Source organism: Pristis pectinata, chromosome 7 (assembly GCF_009764475.1).
Source record: "Pristis pectinata isolate sPriPec2 chromosome 7, sPriPec2.1.pri, whole genome shotgun sequence".
NCBI lineage: Eukaryota > Metazoa > Chordata > Chondrichthyes > Rhinopristiformes > Pristidae > Pristis > Pristis pectinata.
In genome coordinates, this window is record NC_067411.1 from 30,425,577 (window position 1) to 30,445,245 (window position 19,669).

The following is a 19,669-nucleotide window of genomic DNA, read 5'->3' on the forward strand; positions in this document are numbered from 1 at the left end:
GGCTTTTCCTTCTAGCAGTGAGGCTCAGGGGCTTGGGAACTGAAGGGACATCATCAAATATCACTTGTCCCATTGGCAGACACATTTCCCAGAGGTGGCAGCATAATAGTATGCAGGCAAATGGGGAGTTTACCCTGGGGATCCCAAACACACAGTCTGGTCCCCACAAAGTCTTATAGTGAGATCAAACATGGACAAGGAAACATGCTTCTGCCCTCTCTCTACTGCAGTCTATCTTGAAGGTGGTTCGTCTAGTTTGCAAGACTTAGATGAAGAGCATATTTAATGTGGTGAGTGTGGTGATGACTGAGTTGGCTACTTTGATCCAGATGGTGTTGAACTTTGGGTGTTGTTGGGGCTGCGCTCACCCTGGCAAGTGGAGAAAAAAAAACACTTTTTAAAGCATACGAACATGACACCACTGAGGAATGGATAATTCTTCCCCAACATACAATGTTGTTCGATTTCAATGAGAATAGGAATCAATAGCAAAGGAGATTGGATTGAGAGATTGGCATCCCTCTCCCCATCTAGCTCCCTTCTCCTTTTTATTTCCCTTATCTATTTCTTCCTTTCACCCACCAATGACTGTCTCCCAATTCTGCCCCTCCCCATCCCCGTCCTGGTCCCACCTGCCCTCACCCCCCTCTCCTGGTTCCACCTATCACCTGCCAGCCCCTGCCTCACCCCTCTCTTTCATATCTTTGGCCATCTCCCCTCTAAACTCTCAGGGTCTCAACACAAAACATTGACCATCCCTCTGCCTCCACAGATGCTGCCTGACCCACTGAGTTCCTCGAACAGTTTGTTTGTTGCTCCATATTCCAGTATCTGCAGTCTCTTGTGACCTCCTGGTTGTTACACTGCTTCCTGCACATTCCATTCAACACATTTTCCAACAGTTTCCAGAGTTGAACAAGTACTGATAGACATCTCCGACTCCCAACAGTCTCGTCAGCAACTCTGACAGTGGGTAGAAAGTGTGCTCAGCTCTCCATGACCTTCACGTAACACGCTGGTAGGCTTAAATTTCAAGCAGAAAGTAAAATTGTTCAAAATTAGCATTAATTTAATTTAATTGAGAGAAATACTATTACTTCAGGAATGATTTTGATGCCCCTGGTATTTAGAAACCGATCTATGTGCTGGGAAAAAAAAATTCTTACCCTAAATTCTCAAATAATGATGCCAAAGAGTTACAACAACAGAATGGGAAAGTTAAGGAATTTACAGTTGATTTCAAGAGGTTGGAGGATTACAGCCAGCTAATCACACCAGCAGCTGCTTATTTTATTATACGGAGGCAGAAGGTTAAGCTTTACAAATATGTAGCTAAAGGTTACAAGGATTTCCACTCAACACACGGAAACCTTCACAAAGCTGTCAATTAAGTAATGAGATCTCTCCATGCAGCCTTCTCATGTATTGACAACTCAGACAGAAACAAATCCATCCAAGAGTGAAGCTAATTTCATTATGGGGTAGAAATGCAGTTCTTGATGAAAGGGAGCAGTGCAGATTTCTCACCATAATGCTTTCTAAAAACTTTATTATTAAATTTTTTTAGCGGCGGGAAGGAGAGCATTATTATTCTGCAAAGTAAATCCAAAGAATAAGTTTCAGCTTCAGCTTTGTTAACTGTTTAGACTGTAGCCCTTGGATGCAGAGATTCACATTTGGAACAGTATGGTACACAATGGTACCCATCCACAGGTAAAGTTCACCCATAAGACGGGCTGTAACAATTTGTCTTCTGTTTTATGTGCTAAACATGCAATGTGGTGATGTATTGAACTTCTCTTCCAAAATTCCGTTCTGTTACTTTATCGTGCATTTAGTGCATACATCAGAGGAAAACATTCTACCTCAAGGAGTCTGAGAAGAGAGCAGCTGAGACAGAGGAGCAGCCATGATTGCATTGAATGATAGATGATCTTCTAAGGGCCAAGTACCTGACTCTTGTTCCTACTTCCTAAGTATGATATAATCACAATAAAATTTTCCTGGAAGACTCTTAAGTTTAGGATGGACACATTACCACTTACATTCAAAGGGGACAAAAGTATAATTAAGAAGGTTGACATGTTACTCCCAACAAGCTGGGCTACCAATGCTAGAGTGCAAAACATTCTTATACTTCTGGTTTTCTCTCGAATATAAACAGCACCCAATCCCAGCGCCGCTATAATGGAGACCAGACCATGCACTTCTGTTTGCAAAATATAGGAATTGAGTCGAAGATTTACCAAGGGGGAAACCTATAAAACTGAGAAAAGCCAAATGTTGACAGACGAGAAGGGAAGTGCAGATCAGATTCAGATTTTTTTTTAAATGCCAAGTGGCTTCAGTGGAAATGATAAGGGGTTACTTTGACCGGACACCGAAAAGTACATCAGATACCACCAGAACAAAAATCAGTTTGTCTTACAGGAGATGTCAATGCAAAGGATTCTGCAAAACAAAACTGCTGTGGATTACCAGTTTGTAAATATCTGCTGACTAAATATGGTTTAATTTAAATGCTTTTAAAATCAAACATGACTGTGCAGAATATGAGGAAACTCCCTTAATAGTCGACTGTCCATTTCCCTCCATAGATGCTGCCTGACCGGCTGAGTTCCTCCAGATTCCAAAATCTACTGTCTCCTGTGCCTCCAGCCCTTAACCTTATTCAGAAGCTTAGTTTACGGAATCTCTTGTTGTACTTTAACTGTTGGAGCCCTCGTCACATTCTAGTGAGTCAGTGCGGTACTACAACCGAGGCCAACTTATCCAATCGAGGATGTGTTGCTCAGAACTGTACACTTTACTCCAGATGTGGTTCAACCAGGGTGTTTGTACAGCTGTAGCGACCCTTTATATCCCGTTCTCTGATCATTCCATGAACCATTTTGGTCATTTTTTGACAGCGAAACCCACATTCTGTAAAGGAATGAAACATAATCCTCTGCCTACCAATGTTCTTGTCCAGAGAAATAGACTCTGCCCACTTATCCTATCACTTAATAAACAAAATGCTTCACCTTGAAAATTTAGCACAAATTACAAAACAAAATATTGAGGAAATATGAAATACAGTAACTAGGGTCAAAAAGGCCCATTAAGAAATGTCAACAGAAGTTCTAATGAGGACACCATACCCCATTTTTCCTTTCTATTTATACCCAGCGATTTGGACGATTTTCAGTTTTTATTATATATTTCCAGTTCGCCATCTTTCCACTTATTATCACAGTTCGCAGATTTCTGTCAGCCTCTGTGAATGCTATTTCTAAAATGCCAGGGACATTATGCTTGTTGCAACATAACAGCTGGGGAGTGAAGACAGAACTGTGTAACACTGCTCCTCACAGTAGATGAATCTCTTTGTTTCTTCAGTGAGTAGGGAGGCAAGGCCACCATTTTCAGCCTTCTCTCATGACCTTTGGACGGAGTGGATTGCCCTGCTATTGCCTCAAACCCAGGCAAGATCAAGGCAATAGATTTTCTTCCTCTGACAAACTGTCCCAGCAGAATCCTATTCTCCAATCTTATAACACAATCAGTACAGAAGATAATTCTTTGCAATCTTATAAACAACGTCATAAATTTGGAACTTAAATGAGATGTTCATTTTAACACCCAATACAACAGGAAGATAAAATTCTACAAATTGGTTAGCATCAAGCTCGGTATTCCATAAGACCATAAGATATAGGAGCAGAACTAGGCCATTCGGCCCATCAAATCTGCTCCACCATTCAATCATGGCTGATTTTTGTTTTGTCAACCCCTTCTCCTGCCTCCTTCACATAACCCTTAACCCTTCTACCAATCAACAACCAATCTCTGCCTTAAATATACCCAATGACTTGGCCTCCACAGCCCTCTGTGGCAACGAATTCCACAGATTCGCCACCCTCTGGCTGAAGAAATTCTTCCTCATCTCAGTTTTAAAGGGACGCTACTTTATCTTGAGGCTGTGCCTTCAGATCCTGGATTCTCCTACTGATGGAAACATCCTCTCCATGTCCACTCTATCCAGGCTTTTCAGTATTCAGTAGGTTTCAATGAGATGGCCCCTCATCCTTCTGAACTCCAAGTAGAGGCCCAGAGCTGTCAAACATTCCTCATTCATTTAACTCTGCTTCTCCTCTCTCAGACGCAGCCTGGCCTGCTGAGAACTTCAGGCATATTCTGTTTTTATGTTAGACCTTCAGCAAATGCAGTTTTATTTTTGATGTTCACAGTATTCATTTGACCTTTCATCCCAGAGGGGTGCAGATCAAGTTTATAAGAAAGATGCATGACTGCTGACCTCATTAGAGATTGATTTAAAACCCTGAAGAATATTGCAACAAGTCACTACATAAAGCAACAAAAATTGTCAACCCTTTGACTGTTCACCTGTACCAAGCAATTAACACTAAATGTGACCAAGCAAAAACTGTACAATTAAAGACAACTTGTGATGTCTCAAGATTCGGAAGGTTCACAATTATTCTGTTCGTGGATCACTACTGATTAGTTTTCAGCCTGTAGGTCACAATTATAATTCACATTCACAATCTATTAGGATATAACAAAAAAATGTTCATCCACAGGGAACCTCTGATAAAAGATTTCAATGAAATTAAAGCTTCCGCTGGATTTTATCTTCAGATGTAAATTAATTTAAAGTGAATTTCACGAGAAGTAAAACTAATGCCTTCTCATTGTGAATTATGTTTGTTTCAAAATAATCATATTCATTTTGATTTTTAAACCCCAAATCCCAGCACACCCACAATCAACATTTAACATTAGCAATGCATCAAGTCAAACATCAGCATCAGTCAATTCATGGCCTGCCAGAGGGAAAAAATGTAGTGTCTTTCATGACCCACAAGATGTCCCAGTCAGTGAGGTGTGGTATAAGGAATGTGACAACTAAATTTGCACATGGCAAGATCACAAAAGAAAAAATAAAGGGTGGCAATGAACAGATAATGGACCAAGAAATTCAATCCTAAAACTTTTTTACTTCAGTATTATGTGATTGCAAATTAAGTTTATCCAGAATAAAAGCTGATAACTTCCGTTTTTAAGTTGTTTTGCATCCCCCCAGAAATTTAGCCAGGAACTTCCTGAATTCATGTTTGCACTCATGATCCAATTGCTGTCATGATGTCAGACTCCATGTTACACTCCTTTCGGAAACAACAAAAAATCTGCTGGAAGAACTCAGCGAGTCGAGAAGCATCTGTGCGAGGAAAGGAACTGTCACGTTTCGGGTCGAAACCCAGCATCAGGACTGAGTTGAAATGTCAACAGTTGTTTTACCCTGACAGATGCTGCTCGATCTAATGAGTTCTTGCAGTAGATTGTTTGTTGCTCCAGATTCAGCATCTGCAGTCTCGTGACTTCTTTCGAAAGATTAACCTGATGCTTAGACCAGTGTTGGACACCCTCGGGACAACATACGTTTGAACATGAGGAGTAGGCCCTCAAACCTTGTCTGCCATTCAGTAAGGTCATGGCTGATCTGTCTGTAACTTTAACTCCTGCCTAGCCCTTTGGTTATCAAAAATCTATAGACCTCTGCCTTAAGAACATTCAAAGACTGCTGCCACTGCTCATATAGGAAGAGAGAAAAAAAACACAAAATCATCTCATCTCTGTCTCAGTTGGGCCACCACTTATTTTAAAGCTATCACCACCGCCCCCCCCCCCCTCGGTTCTAGATTCTCCCACGAGGAAACATCCTCTCCACTTCCACGAAATCAAGACCCCAACAGGGTACACTAATTCTACATTAATCCCCCATTTTATTCTCCCCATCTCCTCATGAACTCCCCCCAGATTCTACCACTCACCTGCACACTAGGTACAACTTACAGTGGCTAATTAACCTACCAACCCACACGTCTTTGGGACATGGGAGGAAACCAGAGCACCCGGGGGAAACTCACCCAGTCAGAGGGAGAACGTGCACTCGAGGTCAGGATTGAAGCTGGATCTCTGGCACTGAGAGGCAGTGGCTCTACTAGCTATGCCACTGTACCACCCTGTTGTAACACCCACCTTGCACATCCCTGAGGAAGCACTGAAATTTCTCGGAGCATCTGCTTTGGCGTGGGATAAATATTAGCCAGAACACAAACAAATTTCCTCGTCTTCTTTAAAAAAAAAGTGTGAATGCACACAGCGTTTTTTCCCAGGGAAAGCAAATAAAAAAACTAGAGGGCAAAGGTTTAAGGAGAGAGGGGAAAGATTTAAAAAGGGACCAGAAGGGCAACTTCTTCATGCAGAAAGTAATGTGCATATGGAACAAGTTGCCAGAGGAAGTGGTGGAGGCAGGTATAATAACAACACTTAAAAGACATTTGGATAGGTACATGGATAGGAAGGGTTTAGAGGGATATGGGTTAAATGCAGGCAAATGTGATTAGCTCAGGTAGGCAACTTGGTCGGCATGGACAAGTTGGGCCAAAGGGCCTATTTCCGTGCGGTATGACTCTATAACTTCATTTGAGAGGACAAGATTTCAGCAACGCGGAGCCACAGTGGGACTGCAGTCAAGCAGGTGCCCAAGTCAAGAGTTCAATTCTCCAGAATAAGCTCGAACTCACAACATTCCAGCCCAAGGGCAGCAGAACCAGCATTGAACAGGTTAAAGCTCTGCTCTGGGATTTGAGCACCCATTCTGACAGCTATACCAGTGGAATAATATTAAAGAAGTGCTGAATTTTTCAAGGAACTGCCTCTTGAAGGAGATGTTAAACTGAGGTTCCATTTAGCTGTTCAATCCATGCAGGCAATCCCACTGTACCTTTCAAAGAGCAGGGTATTCACCTAAAATCCTGATGATCATGTTTTCCAGAGTCAGTGAAAAATTTATTGATTAATTAGTCTTTTTTTTATTTGTTGTCCATTGAACCTGTGTGTGCTTAATGGAGACACAAGAGACTGCAGATGCTGGAATCTGGAGCAACAAACAAGAAGCTAGAGGAACTCAGCGGGTCAGGTTGTTTAGGATCAAGACCCTTCTCCAGTCCATATGAAGGGTCTCAGCCCGAAACGATGACTGTCCATTTCCCGCCACAGATGCTGCCTCACCCGCTGAGTTCCTCCAGCTTGCTTGTTGCTATGTTTGCTTAAGTTGACTGCCAGGATTGTTGACATTATTTTAAAGTTTGAAAGCTGTTCTCTATTGGTTTGGAATCCTTCGCACACCCCGAGGACATGGTAAGGTATGGCATACGCACAATTTCTGGCAAATGGATCCTGGCATAAAGAAGAAAACAACTTATTTCTTAATGAGCAAGATGTCAGTACTTACTACAATCAAAAATTTTGAATGGGACCAAAATCCAAATAACACAGTGAGAGAAAGTTTTGGATGTTAATTGAATTCACGTGTTCTAACTCAAAGAGGAAAGCAACTGTGTATCCAACCGAAGGGAAGCATTTGCTTTTATCCTACATAGGGTAAAACATTCCAGAGTCAAACATAATCAGACAAACACCATCCTACCTTTTTCATTGAGTGGACCAAACTCCAGTGAATACTTCAGGACATGGTAATTGTTCCACACATAGAGTTTATGGTCTCTAGGGTTGTAATCCACTGCTGCAATGTACTGGTAGGAGTTGGGGAACAATACTTCAATATTTCCATCCATACTCAGCTCAGTGTTATAGATGTAGTCTATCTTATTCCCAGTGGCTTCATTGTCATCGTCTTCATACACTGATTTCACCACATAGAGAACGCCACAGATCATGAAAGCATTTGAAGCTGATCTCTTATCATAAGCAGTATTCCAGGTTCCTTCAATCCTCAATGTGTAAGGATTTAATTGGCTAATTACTATTTTGCCATTGTTCTGTTCTGTTGCATAGATGACCCATAATCCATTCTCATCCACTGCGAGATCAATATCAGACTTCCCTCCCCACCGATAAGGTGAGGTGTCGTGGTAATTGGCACTGGCTATGATGGCCTCCCCACTTTTGATCCTAGTCCTGAGATCAAACTTCACAATATTTCTCGTTCGCTCTTTATTAAAGAACAGTGCTCCATCATATACTACAAAGCCTGTCCCATCTACTCGGTGAGGAAGCTTGTAGGTGATGGTTGGTCGCCCTGCAATGAAATCACCCATTGAAGAGTATTCAGTTAACGTGTCTGTTCTGTATGGAGTCCATGGCATGTAGTAGACCTTGTCTGAAGCTTGAAGTGGGTCTTTGCACCAGGCTCCTGATTGGTGATCGGATTCAAACAAGTGGTCCATTTGATAAACAGCTTTAAGTGTTCCAGGGCATAAGAAAACTGTGGGAACGGAAGAAAAGGTAAACACGTTAAATTCCCATATGACGGCTCCTTTTGGTACAATCAATGTCTTGTTGCTTTCACTTTTTCCTGTGGACCCTTCAAATAATTCAAAGATGTTCTTTGCTGAAAGTTATCAAACTACATAGTGACATATAACTATGATGTAAAAACAATTCAAAGACCTTAAGATAATCAGAATTTTCAGAACACTGAACAAATGGCTTTTCACATCTCGAAAAGGAAAACTGCTCCTTTTAATAAAATGAGAGCAAGGGCTTGGGGAATTTCACTTATTTCAACTGTCAGTTCATTATAAACATTAACTGAATTGCTTCAAGATTAAACAGTTTAAGAAAATATTTAAACAGCAGCTTTCACTAAATGGATACGAAGATTAAATCAAAACGAAAGAAGCATGCTATGGGAAGGAAATAAAGGAGGAAACAGTTAAACCTTTAATGGTCTGATCCCTTCTAACAAAGTACAAAATGTGTATGTTGCAATATGTCCTGTTAGCAAGCAGCAGAATGGAACATGGTGCATCTAAACTTGGTTAACATCTACACAACAGAAATAAGAGCAAAATAGTTGCATACAACATGTTAATAAGGTAAGTGCACAACGGTGATCATAAATGTGTAATTTCTAAGTTTTGTATTACCTTTCTGTTCCACTTCTATTTAGGCATTGGGAGAGGGAAGAAAGAAATGAAGGAGAAAAGAGAATAGATTAATGGCCTTCACCAGCAATGACATTACTGTAAAAACACATTAAAAGTGAGAGGAGTGGCCAGCCGGGGAAAATTATTCAGTAACTGGAAAATGTCGGATTTAATTATTTTGTAAAACCTGGAGAGAAATAACAAAACATTTAAAAAGATGTTCAAAAAGATGTTTCTGAAAATATATTCACAGGACAGCTTAAGAACACCAGTTGGATAATGAGTACAATACACAAAGTAAAGTTTGATGTTCCACCACCAACTTAACTCAACTGACAAAGCCAATCTAGCGCAAGTCACAAGCCATCTCCCATCTGCCTGGCTAATAACTATTGCACATCAGTTTTGACCATTTTAGCACATCTCAATGGACAACCGTCTGCCAAACCTGAGAATGAGATGCCAAGCAATGACTTCTCCACAGCAGGTTTAAGAGTTTAAAGCAACGCATCGCTGAACATTTCAATTCAATTTCAATTAGTGCAGACCAACACAGCTGGCTAAGTGGTCAGGGACTGTTTGACCCAGGGAGAGGTCCAGGTTGCAAACAAGGAGTAACCCATAGACCACTTCATCACAGCTTATTTTTATTTTTAACTGTGGTTAAAGATCTGGGCTGGAGGTGGGGAACAATAGGGGGGAGAATATTATAAAAATACAAGGAGTTATTTGACCATTATAGAAACAACTCATCACACATGACTGGAAAAAAAAACTTCCAACAAGACAAATGTTAAAAACAGCTTTATTGGGTAGAAATGGTTCTGGCTGTAAAAGGTTTCTTTTCAGCACACTTGGTTCTAATTCTCTATTTCTAAGAGACCAAGAACTAAACTCAGGATTGGAGTACTAAACGATGGTTTTCAAACTATATCTAACTTATCTCTTGTGCTTCAGAGAACTTGCGTTCGGACAGTCCTGCAATATAACTGTTGTAAAATCTGTTTTAAAATTCCTGTTGGCTACTGGATGTGTGAAGTTGAGAATGCAAGAGAAAACCCCACACTCCTCCCTCACAAAGATTATTGGATGTTTCGGTCCAAATCATACATTACTTTTTGCTAAATATTTCAATCCTTGATAATTAAATCTAACGTACAACAAATAAAAGCGATTGAGATTGCCTTTCTCTAACAGCAGAATCAAATAAGGATACAAAACATTTGACAGGAGGAAATACATTGTGTACAAACTTCCATTGTTAAAAGTTATAAATGCACTTCCTTTCTACTTGAAACTGATAATTATAACACAGCAGCCTGGAACTGGGATCACAAGAAGCAACATTTTTATGTGCTGCATTCAATTCAATATCACAAATAGTGGATTTACTGCAAGTTCCGAGAAGTTGGAAATTTTCTTTCCAAATCCTTTACGCATCTGAAGCACTGAGACACGGAGGAGCATAGACGTGGGGAGCGACAAAGGCATGCAATGCACACCAGGATGTCACTTCAGTTAGTTGGCTCCACAACAGCATGGCGACTGAACGATGTGAGCCATATGTATATAAGCAAGTAGAGTTAGTCAGACTGTGGCACCAAGGCCTGGGAGCACAAAACATTTAGCACTCGATCTGTTCTTCACACTATTTTCCATCAGTAGGACTTGGAGATGGAAGGGCATAACTGGAGTTCACAGTTTTTTTCCTGCTATAATTTGTAGTTATAGTGAGAGAAAGCATGGGAACAGGCCCTTCAACCCACAGAGTGTGTTCTATCAACTGCCCATTTTGTTTTTACACTAATCCTGCCCTATATTCTCCCCACATTCCTATCAACTCCCCCCAAATTCTACCAACACCAGTGGAAATTTACAGCAGTGAATTAATCTACCAACCTGCACAATTATGGGATGTGGGAGGAAACTAGAGCACCTGTGGGAAACCCACATGGTCACGGGGAGAATGTGCAAACTCCATGCAGACAGTGCTGGAGGTCAGGATTGAATCTGAATCACTGGAGTCTTAAGGCAGTGGCTCTAACATTGACAGGGTTTCAATGCTCTTTTCCAAACCTAACTATTTCTATGAGCAGTGGGATTTGTGAAATTTCACAGAAGATTAAGCCTGATATCTCATCTGAAAGCCCCTATCAATGGTTCAACATTAAGCTGCTGTCATTTCATTGCTCCAGGGGCAAAAACAGTTAGGAACATTGTAAACCTTATTACAAACGTTTTCTTCACAAAAAAATAATTTTCCTAAACAAATTCTGTCCCAGCAAATAACCATAATGGTGGCAGATATTAAAAATCAACCAAATAAATCAGGAATTTAATAAAGGGATAGGTTAAAGTCAATTGATAGAGAAAGAGTTCAACATAAGGCACTATCGAGAGAAATTACAAGCTTTTCATGCTTCATTGGGAAACATTATTAAAGAGAAGGTTTGGTTCACTAAACGTAGGGACAATTCTTTCATATCCTCTCAATCTGTAGTAGTTTCTTAAGAGATAATGAGAATGTAATTAAAATACTACGGTAGAAGTGATGATTGGACACACTTGCTCAGAAGCAGTCAGCTTTGGATGGTGTGAGACGGGTGGTTTCCACTCACCATTGTTAGTGAAACCATTTCCTGGTGAAGATCAATTTGTAGCCCTGTCATCAGTGAACCATCAAGTTGTTTTGTACAAGTCTCCTTGCAAAGATTTTCTCAAAATCCAAACTGACCTTCGGTGCAATTTTGAGGGAGTTCTGCACAGTTGGACTTGCTTTCTTCTTCAATGGGAAATTAAACATGATGTCAAAGATTAAATGGCATTCTTTTGAGAAACTATTGGCATTATTGCCCTGGACAATAACTATCCCATGGAGACACAAGAGACTGCACATGCTGTCCCATATCTATTCTATCATCAGCACTACTGTGTGGTCATTTTCATATTGCTGCTTGTGGGAGATTTGATGTTTGCAAACTGTCCTGTGTATCTACAGCAGCAACAACACTTAATAAGTACTTCATTGTTTGTGAAAACTCTTTGGGGGATTTTGAGATTGTGAAAAGTAGAAATCTTTCTTCCTCACCGTAAACTCTCGAGGGGAACCTGGAATGGAGCAGGGTTTAAACCGAGCAGAAAATTTGTATATAGCTAACTCTTGGCCATGTGATCTTCTGGAGTGGCTTTGATCACTTGAGGGCCCCAGATAGGAATTTCCCTAAATTATTTTCCTGGGTTTTTCTCCTTCTCAGGAAATCACATGACTGTGGATGGGGAAGAGGTAAAGATGGAGGGAAGTTGAGGTGGTGTTCCTCCATGGTGCTGCAATCAACATTGTGTGGGAAAGACAAGCTGGACCAACAGGCAGATCCTTGCTCAAATTTTTTGTGTCCCTATAAGTTACTTCTTCCCCACACATAATTATGACATTGATGCAATTACCAAAGAGATTTCTACTCGCCTCAAAACAGTCATTCATACTTGATGATAAATTCAACTCAGGTGGCCCATTAATCCAAGAATAAAAAATACAAGATATATCCAGGATTAAACTGTTTTTTTGAACTGAGAATAACTGGGCAGGAAAAAGTCCTACTCAAAAAATATATGTCTTAACAAAAATTCACACAGATAAACTCTACTGACAAATATTTTACAGGCTATTCCCAGGCCTCATAAGAGTTCCATTCCTGAGACCTGTCTGTAAGCTGATTTCTCTGTCGGTCACAAAAGTCCTTTATCTATAGCTACCCACATCATATCACATACATACAGACTATAATTCTCCCATTTCATTGAATATTCACCCTAAAGCCACTCATAATTGAACTAATGGAATATATACTGTATCCAGTCATTAAGGAATACCATGAAACATTTTCTGATTATTATTACTAGCTTGAAAAACGCTTTAAAATGTATTGGAGAATTTGAGTTGGATTTTTGTAGGTCAGGTCATTTGTAACCTGGGGAGCCACTTTATAATACTAACCATACATATTGCTTTAAGAATGCTGCTTTAAAGCACAGATACTGTACTGAGCCTATGAACTAATTTCAATTGTTTGTGGAAACGTGGTGGGATAGTCTAGCTGGTGAGGTGGAAGAATAACTAAGGAGTAGTGTGGGGGAATGAAAAACTCTGCGAATGCAACTATTTTCCATCATTATTGATTAAGCTGCAACTTATCGTACAAACCGAAAGCAGATGGATTAGTCTATTGTTTTTATTATTTAATAATAATAAGCCGTCCAATTCTTGATAAAACAAAATAAATGTTCAAGAATTCAAGCCCTCTATTAAAATTCGCCTGTGAATTGTCAAAAATATTACTCTTCTGTTCTTCAATAAACCCTTTTGTATTCCAAAAAATAAACTGCTGGAGGAACTCAGTGGGTTGAGCAGCATCTGTGGAGGGAAAGGGATGGTTGATGTTTCAGGTTGAGACCCTGCATTTGGAGAACCTTTTCGTGCTACTTTAATCCATCAATACAGTGTTTAGCAAAGAAAAAAAATCAAAACAATGTGTTTAACTTCTGTCTGCGTTTCCACAGGTTTTGATTGTTCAATGCAATCAGTAGAAGTGTGAAATATTCTGGCACACAAGAGTACATAGACACGTAAAAGAGAAATAAGAAAAAACAGAAGCAATTTACATGCTGTCAAGAAATGAGGAGAGAAGCAAATGAACTTTAAGCTGCTCATTTTCACAAAATAACACCTTCTTGTCAAAATGAACTCTTCTTCCCGAGCAGCTCCAGATCATTCAGCAGAGTTTAATAAATCTACAAAGTGAAGATTATGGGCCACATTCAGCAAAGGAATATGTTTTATTAATGAATCTCTTCAGACTAAACTATGACGAAGAGATTACTTGCTTTTTACAATATTCAGAAACATGAATATGTCATGTTCTCAATGCTGAAAGCAGACTCTGAAAGCTCCACCAGTGTCCCACATTATTTTATTAATAGCTGCTCTTATGAGGTGCTGTGGGTAAATGTTATACGTTCTGAAGGCATGGGTGATAATTTTGCTGCCTGAACAAAGTATTATTTCATGGGAGTGGAAGTAGAAAATAGTAACTCACTCAGATGATGAGGCAACATTTTTTCATTATTTTACTATCAGCACTAAACCCAACACCCACACTGACTGAGAAAAGCCTATCAGATCTAATCAACAGAACAACTCATGTGAGATCACAATATACAATGACTTCCAACTGCATTAAAAGCTTGTTTAATTGATTGGAGTTTCTCACACACAGAAAAGTGAGAGGGCACGCCACAACATTGTAGCAGTGAATGTTGATAAATTAGAGAAGATGAACATGGAACAGTACAGCACAGGGACAGGCCCTTCAGCCCACGATGTTGTGCCAAACTAATTAAACTAGTAATTAAGTGCCTAACTAAACTAATCCCTTCTGCCTGCACAATGTCCATATCCCTCCATTTCCTGTACATTTAAGATGGCGGCACACTTAGATGCAGCAGTGTATTAGTCCGACTCACACAACTGTTTAAATGTTAGTGTTAGTGTCATTCCTGATGTTTTCAACAATGACAAACTACAAGAGATTACTTGGAAAGTACGGAATTACTCATACAACCGACAGACACTGTTGGACATTGGCAGCAAACCATTACTTTACTCTGTCTGGACACCGGCGGCAGAGATGAGTAACGTTGGCTTGTTGTGCAGACCTGAACTTGACCCCACCAACGTGCTGCTCACCTCGGCTGCCCCAGTGAGGAGACACCATAGGCAGCGTGAGAGGAAACAGAAGCGGGGGAAGCAGAGCGGAATCTATCTCAGGCTAAAGGCTCGCCCTGTCAGACCAGCGCTCCCGTCGATGTTGCGTGCCAATGTTCGCTCTCTGGAAAATAAGTTGGACTGCATTCGATTATGAAGGGCAGTCCGCCGGGAGATGAAAAACTGCCGCATTTTTATTTTTACGGAAACGTGGCTCCATAACAACATTCCCGATGCTGCTATTCAGCTGGATGGGCTGACCTCCTTCCGAGCAGATAGGGTAGCATCAGTGTCCGGTAAGACCCACGGAGGTGGTTTGTGTGTTTATATAAACAACGAATGGTGCAATAACGCTGTGTTGATCTCGAACCACTGTTCACCGCTAATGGAGTTTCTATAGTTAAATGCCAGCCATGCTATCTGCCGAGGGAGTTCACAGCCATCGTTATTGCGGCTGTGTACATCCCCCCAGGTGTTCATACCAGGGAAACACTGCGTGAACTTTACAGAGCGATAAGCGAACTTCAAACGGCTCACCCCGACGGCTGTTTTATTGTCGCTGGAGATTTTAACCATGCTAACTTAAAATCGGTGCTTCCAAAATTTTTCCAACATGTTAACTTTGCAACCCGGGGAGTGAATACATTGGATTTGGTATTCACAAATATCAAGAATGCATACAGAGCTGTCCCCTGCCCCCACTTTGGCTACTCAGACCACGTCTCTGTTGTGCTGGTTCTGACATACAAACCACTCCTTAGACGCTATAAACCCTCTTGAAAGCAGATAAGATTATGGTCTGTGAATGCAATGTCAGCCTTACAGGACTGCTTTGAAAACACAGACTGGAGTATGTTTAGGGAAACATGTTTAGAGGAGTATGCAGCTGCGGTGACTGGCTATATCAACAAGTGCATTGACGATGTCACTGTCACCAAAACCATCACCACACGTGCCAACCAGAAGCCATGGCTGACAGCAGAGATACATCAACTGTTGAAAACATGAGACACTGCCTTCAGGTCAGGTGATGTGGCAGCCCTCAGGACAGCAAGGGCCAACCTGTCCCGTGGCATCAGGGAGACAAAGAGGAGTTATGTCCAGAAGCTCCAGGGCTACTTCCCTGATACCAAGGACACAAGACGTCTGTGGCAGGGCATCCGGGCCATCACAGACTACAAGCCCCCACCTCGCACTTGCGACAATGATGCCTCCCTCCCAGATGCACTGAACGACTTTTATGCTTGGTTTGATGCACTTAACAACGAACCTGCGAGCAAGACACCTCCACCGCTCAATGACCAGGTACTTTGTCTGTCCTCAGCTAGTGTGAGGAAGATATTATCCAGGGTTGACCCTCGGAAATCAGTGGGACCTGATAACATACCTGGCTCGTGTGCTCAGGGACTGTGCAGACCAGCGGGCAGATGCATTCACCAACATCTTTAACGTCTTTTTGAGCCAAGCAGTTGTCCCTGTATGTTTTAAATCTACCACCATTATACCAGTGCCTAAAAAGACACCTGTAACCTGTTTAAATGACTACGGCCCCGTGGCACTGACTTCAGTCATCATGAAGTGCTTCGAGAGGTTAGTCTTGCAACACATCAAATCCATTCTTCCTCCCTTACTGGACCCCCTTCAGTTTGCATACCGCCCCAATCAGTCAACCGAAGATGCAGTGTCCTTTGCCCTCTACCTGGCTTTGTCTCACCTAGATCAAAAGGACACTTATGTTAGAATGCTCTTCATAGACTTCAGCTCCGCCTTTAACACTATCATCCCATAGAACCTCATAAGGAAGCTACACCTACTGGGCCTTAGCACCTCCACCTGCAACTGGATTCTGGACTTCCTCTCTGAAAGGCCACAGTCAATTCGTATTGGAAATACCATCTCAAAAATCACCAGGCTGAGCACTGGAGCCCCCCAGGGCTGTGTGCTCAGTCCACTGCTGTTCACGCTGCTGACCCATGACTGTTCTGCCAACTCAAACTCCAACCATATCATCAAGTTTGCTAATGATACAACAGTGGTGGGCCTCATCAGCAGGAACGATGAAACAGCTTACAGAGAGGAGGTGGCGAGGCTGGCGGATCGGCGCTCAGTCAACAATCTCTCCTTGAACGTGGACGAAACGAGAGAGATGATTGTGGATTTTAGAAAGGCTCAGGCTGACCACATACCACTGTGCATCAATGTACGGAGAGTCAGCTGATATAAGTTCTTGGGAATACATATAGCAGACGACCTGTCCTGGTCAACTAACATCTCTTTCCTCGCCAAGAAGGCACAGCAGCGTCTCCACTTTTTACGGTGGCTGAAAAGAGCACACCTGCCCTCCCCCACCCTCACCACATTCTACAGGGGTACCACTGAGAGTGTCCTGACTAGCTGCATCTCTGCCTGGTATGGCAACTGTAACATCTCTGACCGTAAGTCTTTGCAGAGAATTGCTAGTACAGTGAGAAAGATCATTGGAGTACCTCTTTCCTCCATCTCGGATATTTACAATACAGGACGCACACATAAGGTTTACAGAATTATAGACGACCCTTCTCATTCCTCCCACGACCTATTTGTCCCACTGCTGTCTGGCAAGCGGTACCGGAGCATCTGGGCCAGAACTACTAGATTGCACAACAGCTTCTTCCCCCAGGTTGTCAGGCTCCTGAATACCCTGGTGGACAAATGCCGCGTCAAAAGCTCTGGTTTGCACAACGGCGTATAAGAACTTTGGCTGCTGCCGAACATGTTTATACAATTAGTACAACACACTGAGCTTGTATTTCTCTTCGTCCAAATCGATTTTGCACTAAATTTGTATTTTGTATATACTGTCTTTTTGCACTATTTGTATTTGCACAATTTTTTTTTTATTTTTTGTTTGTGTTTATTGTATGTCTTCTGTTCTATGTATGTCCTCTGTTGTGAGAGTCTGGGGGAAATGACATGTGTTTTTATAGCATGGATGAATGACAATAAAGTAACTTGAACTTGAATATTCATATGCCTATCTAAGAGCCTCATAAACAACTCTATTGTATTTGCCTCGACTATAACTTGTGGCAGGGCATTCCAGGCACCCACCGCTCTGTGTAAAAAAAAACTTGCCCCTCACATCTCCTTTGAACTTACCCCCTCTCACCTTAAATGCATGCCCTCTAGTATTAGGCACTTCAACCCTGGGAAAAAGATAGCAGCTGTCTACTCTGTCTATGTCTCTCATAATCTTATAAACGTCTATCAGGTCTCCCCTCAGCCTCCGCCACTCCAGAGAAAACAACCCAAGTTTGTCCAACCTCTGCTGATGGCACAGCATCCTGGTGAACCTCTTCTGCATCCTCTCCAAAGTCTCCACATCCTTCCTGTAATGGGGCAACCAGAGCTGAATGCAATACTCCAGTTGCAGCCTAATCAGAGTTTTATAAAGTTGCAACGTAACTTCCCAACTCTTGAACTCAATGCCTCGACTAATAAAGGCAAGCATACCATATGCCATTTTTTACCATCCTATTAACCTGTCCGGCCACTATCAGAGAGCTATGGACTTGGACCCCAATATCCCTCTGTAGAGGGTTAAGGGTCTGTCAAGGGTCTTGCCATTTACAGTGTACTGACCCTTTACATCTGATCTCCCAAAGTGTAACACCTCACATTTGGCTGAGCATGAAACCAAATGTTATCAAGGGTTTTGGAGGATACAACACCCAATGTGATGGTGGTGGCAGGAAATTGACCAGGATGGAGAACTGAAAGGTACACCAAGAGAAAACAGAGTTCAAGTCCAAGCTGCCCACAATCAAACTGAAGTACAGTGGTTGAGGCACACTTCAAACACTGGAAATTGCCTTGCGTTTCATATTTATTTTCTTACGGCATAGGAGGAGGCCATTCAGTCCATCGAGTCTATGTCAGCTCACAGAGCAAACCCATCCCCCCACAAATATTCCCTGTACCCTGTTCTCCCCACAACCCCATCAAACCCCTGCAGACTCTACCACACCTTTCCACACTTGGAGGAATTTACAGCAGCCAATTAGTCAAGAACCTATCAACCTCTGCTTTAAATATACCCAATGACTTGGCCTCCACAGTCATCTGTGGCAATGAATTCCACAGATTCACCACCTTCTGCCTTAAGAAATTCCTCCTTATCTCTGTTCTAAAGGGATGTCCTTCTCCTCTGAGGCTGTGCCCTCTGGTCTTAGACTCTCCCACTACTGGACATATCCTCTCCATGTCCACTCTATCCAGGCCTTTCAATATTTGATAGATTTCAATGAGATCCCTCCTCATTCTTCTAAACGCCAGCAAGCAGAGGCCCAGAGCCATCAAACTCTCCTCATATGTTAATCCTTTCATTCCCAGAATCATTCTTGTAAACCTACTCTGGACCCTTCTCCAATGCCAGGACATCCTTCCTTAGATATGGGGCTCAAAACCACTCACAATACTTCAAATGCAGTCTGATCAACGCCTTATAAAGCCTCAGCATTATATCCTTGCTTTTATATTCTAGTCCTCTCGAAATGAATGCTAACATTGCACTTGCCTTCTTTACTACCAACTTGACCTTCAAGTTAACATTTAGGGAATCCTGCACTAGGACTTCCAAGTCCCTTTGCACCTCTGATTTCTGAATTCTCTCCCTGTTTATAAAATAGTCTACGCCTTTGTTCCTTCTTCCAAAGTGCATAACCATACACTTCCCTACGCTGTATTCCATCTGCACGGTAGTGTAGCGGTTAGTGTAACACTATTACAGCGCCAGCGACCCGGGTTCAATTCCTACCGCTGTCTGTAAGGAGTTTGTACGTTCTCCTTGCATGACTGTGTGGGTTTCCTCCGGGTGCTCTCATAATGCAAAGACATAGGGGTTAGGAGTTGTGGGCATGCTACGTTGGCGCCAGAAGCGTGGCGACACTAGTGGGCTGCCCCCAGCACATTC

General features: G+C 41.9%; 1 protein-coding gene across 2 annotated transcripts in view; it reads right to left on the reverse strand.

Annotated features, from left to right (window-relative positions):
- The window catches only part of adgrl3.1 (adhesion G protein-coupled receptor L3.1), a 506,938-nt gene that overhangs the window by 156,027 nt on the left and 331,242 nt on the right, over positions 1-19,669 (reverse strand). For both annotated transcript variants that reach the window (XM_052019286.1, XM_052019288.1), the window contains exon 6: positions 7,496-8,293. In XM_052019286.1, the coding sequence (XP_051875246.1) occupies positions 7,496-8,293 (798 nt within the window). The remainder of the gene's footprint in view (positions 1-7,495; positions 8,294-19,669) is intronic.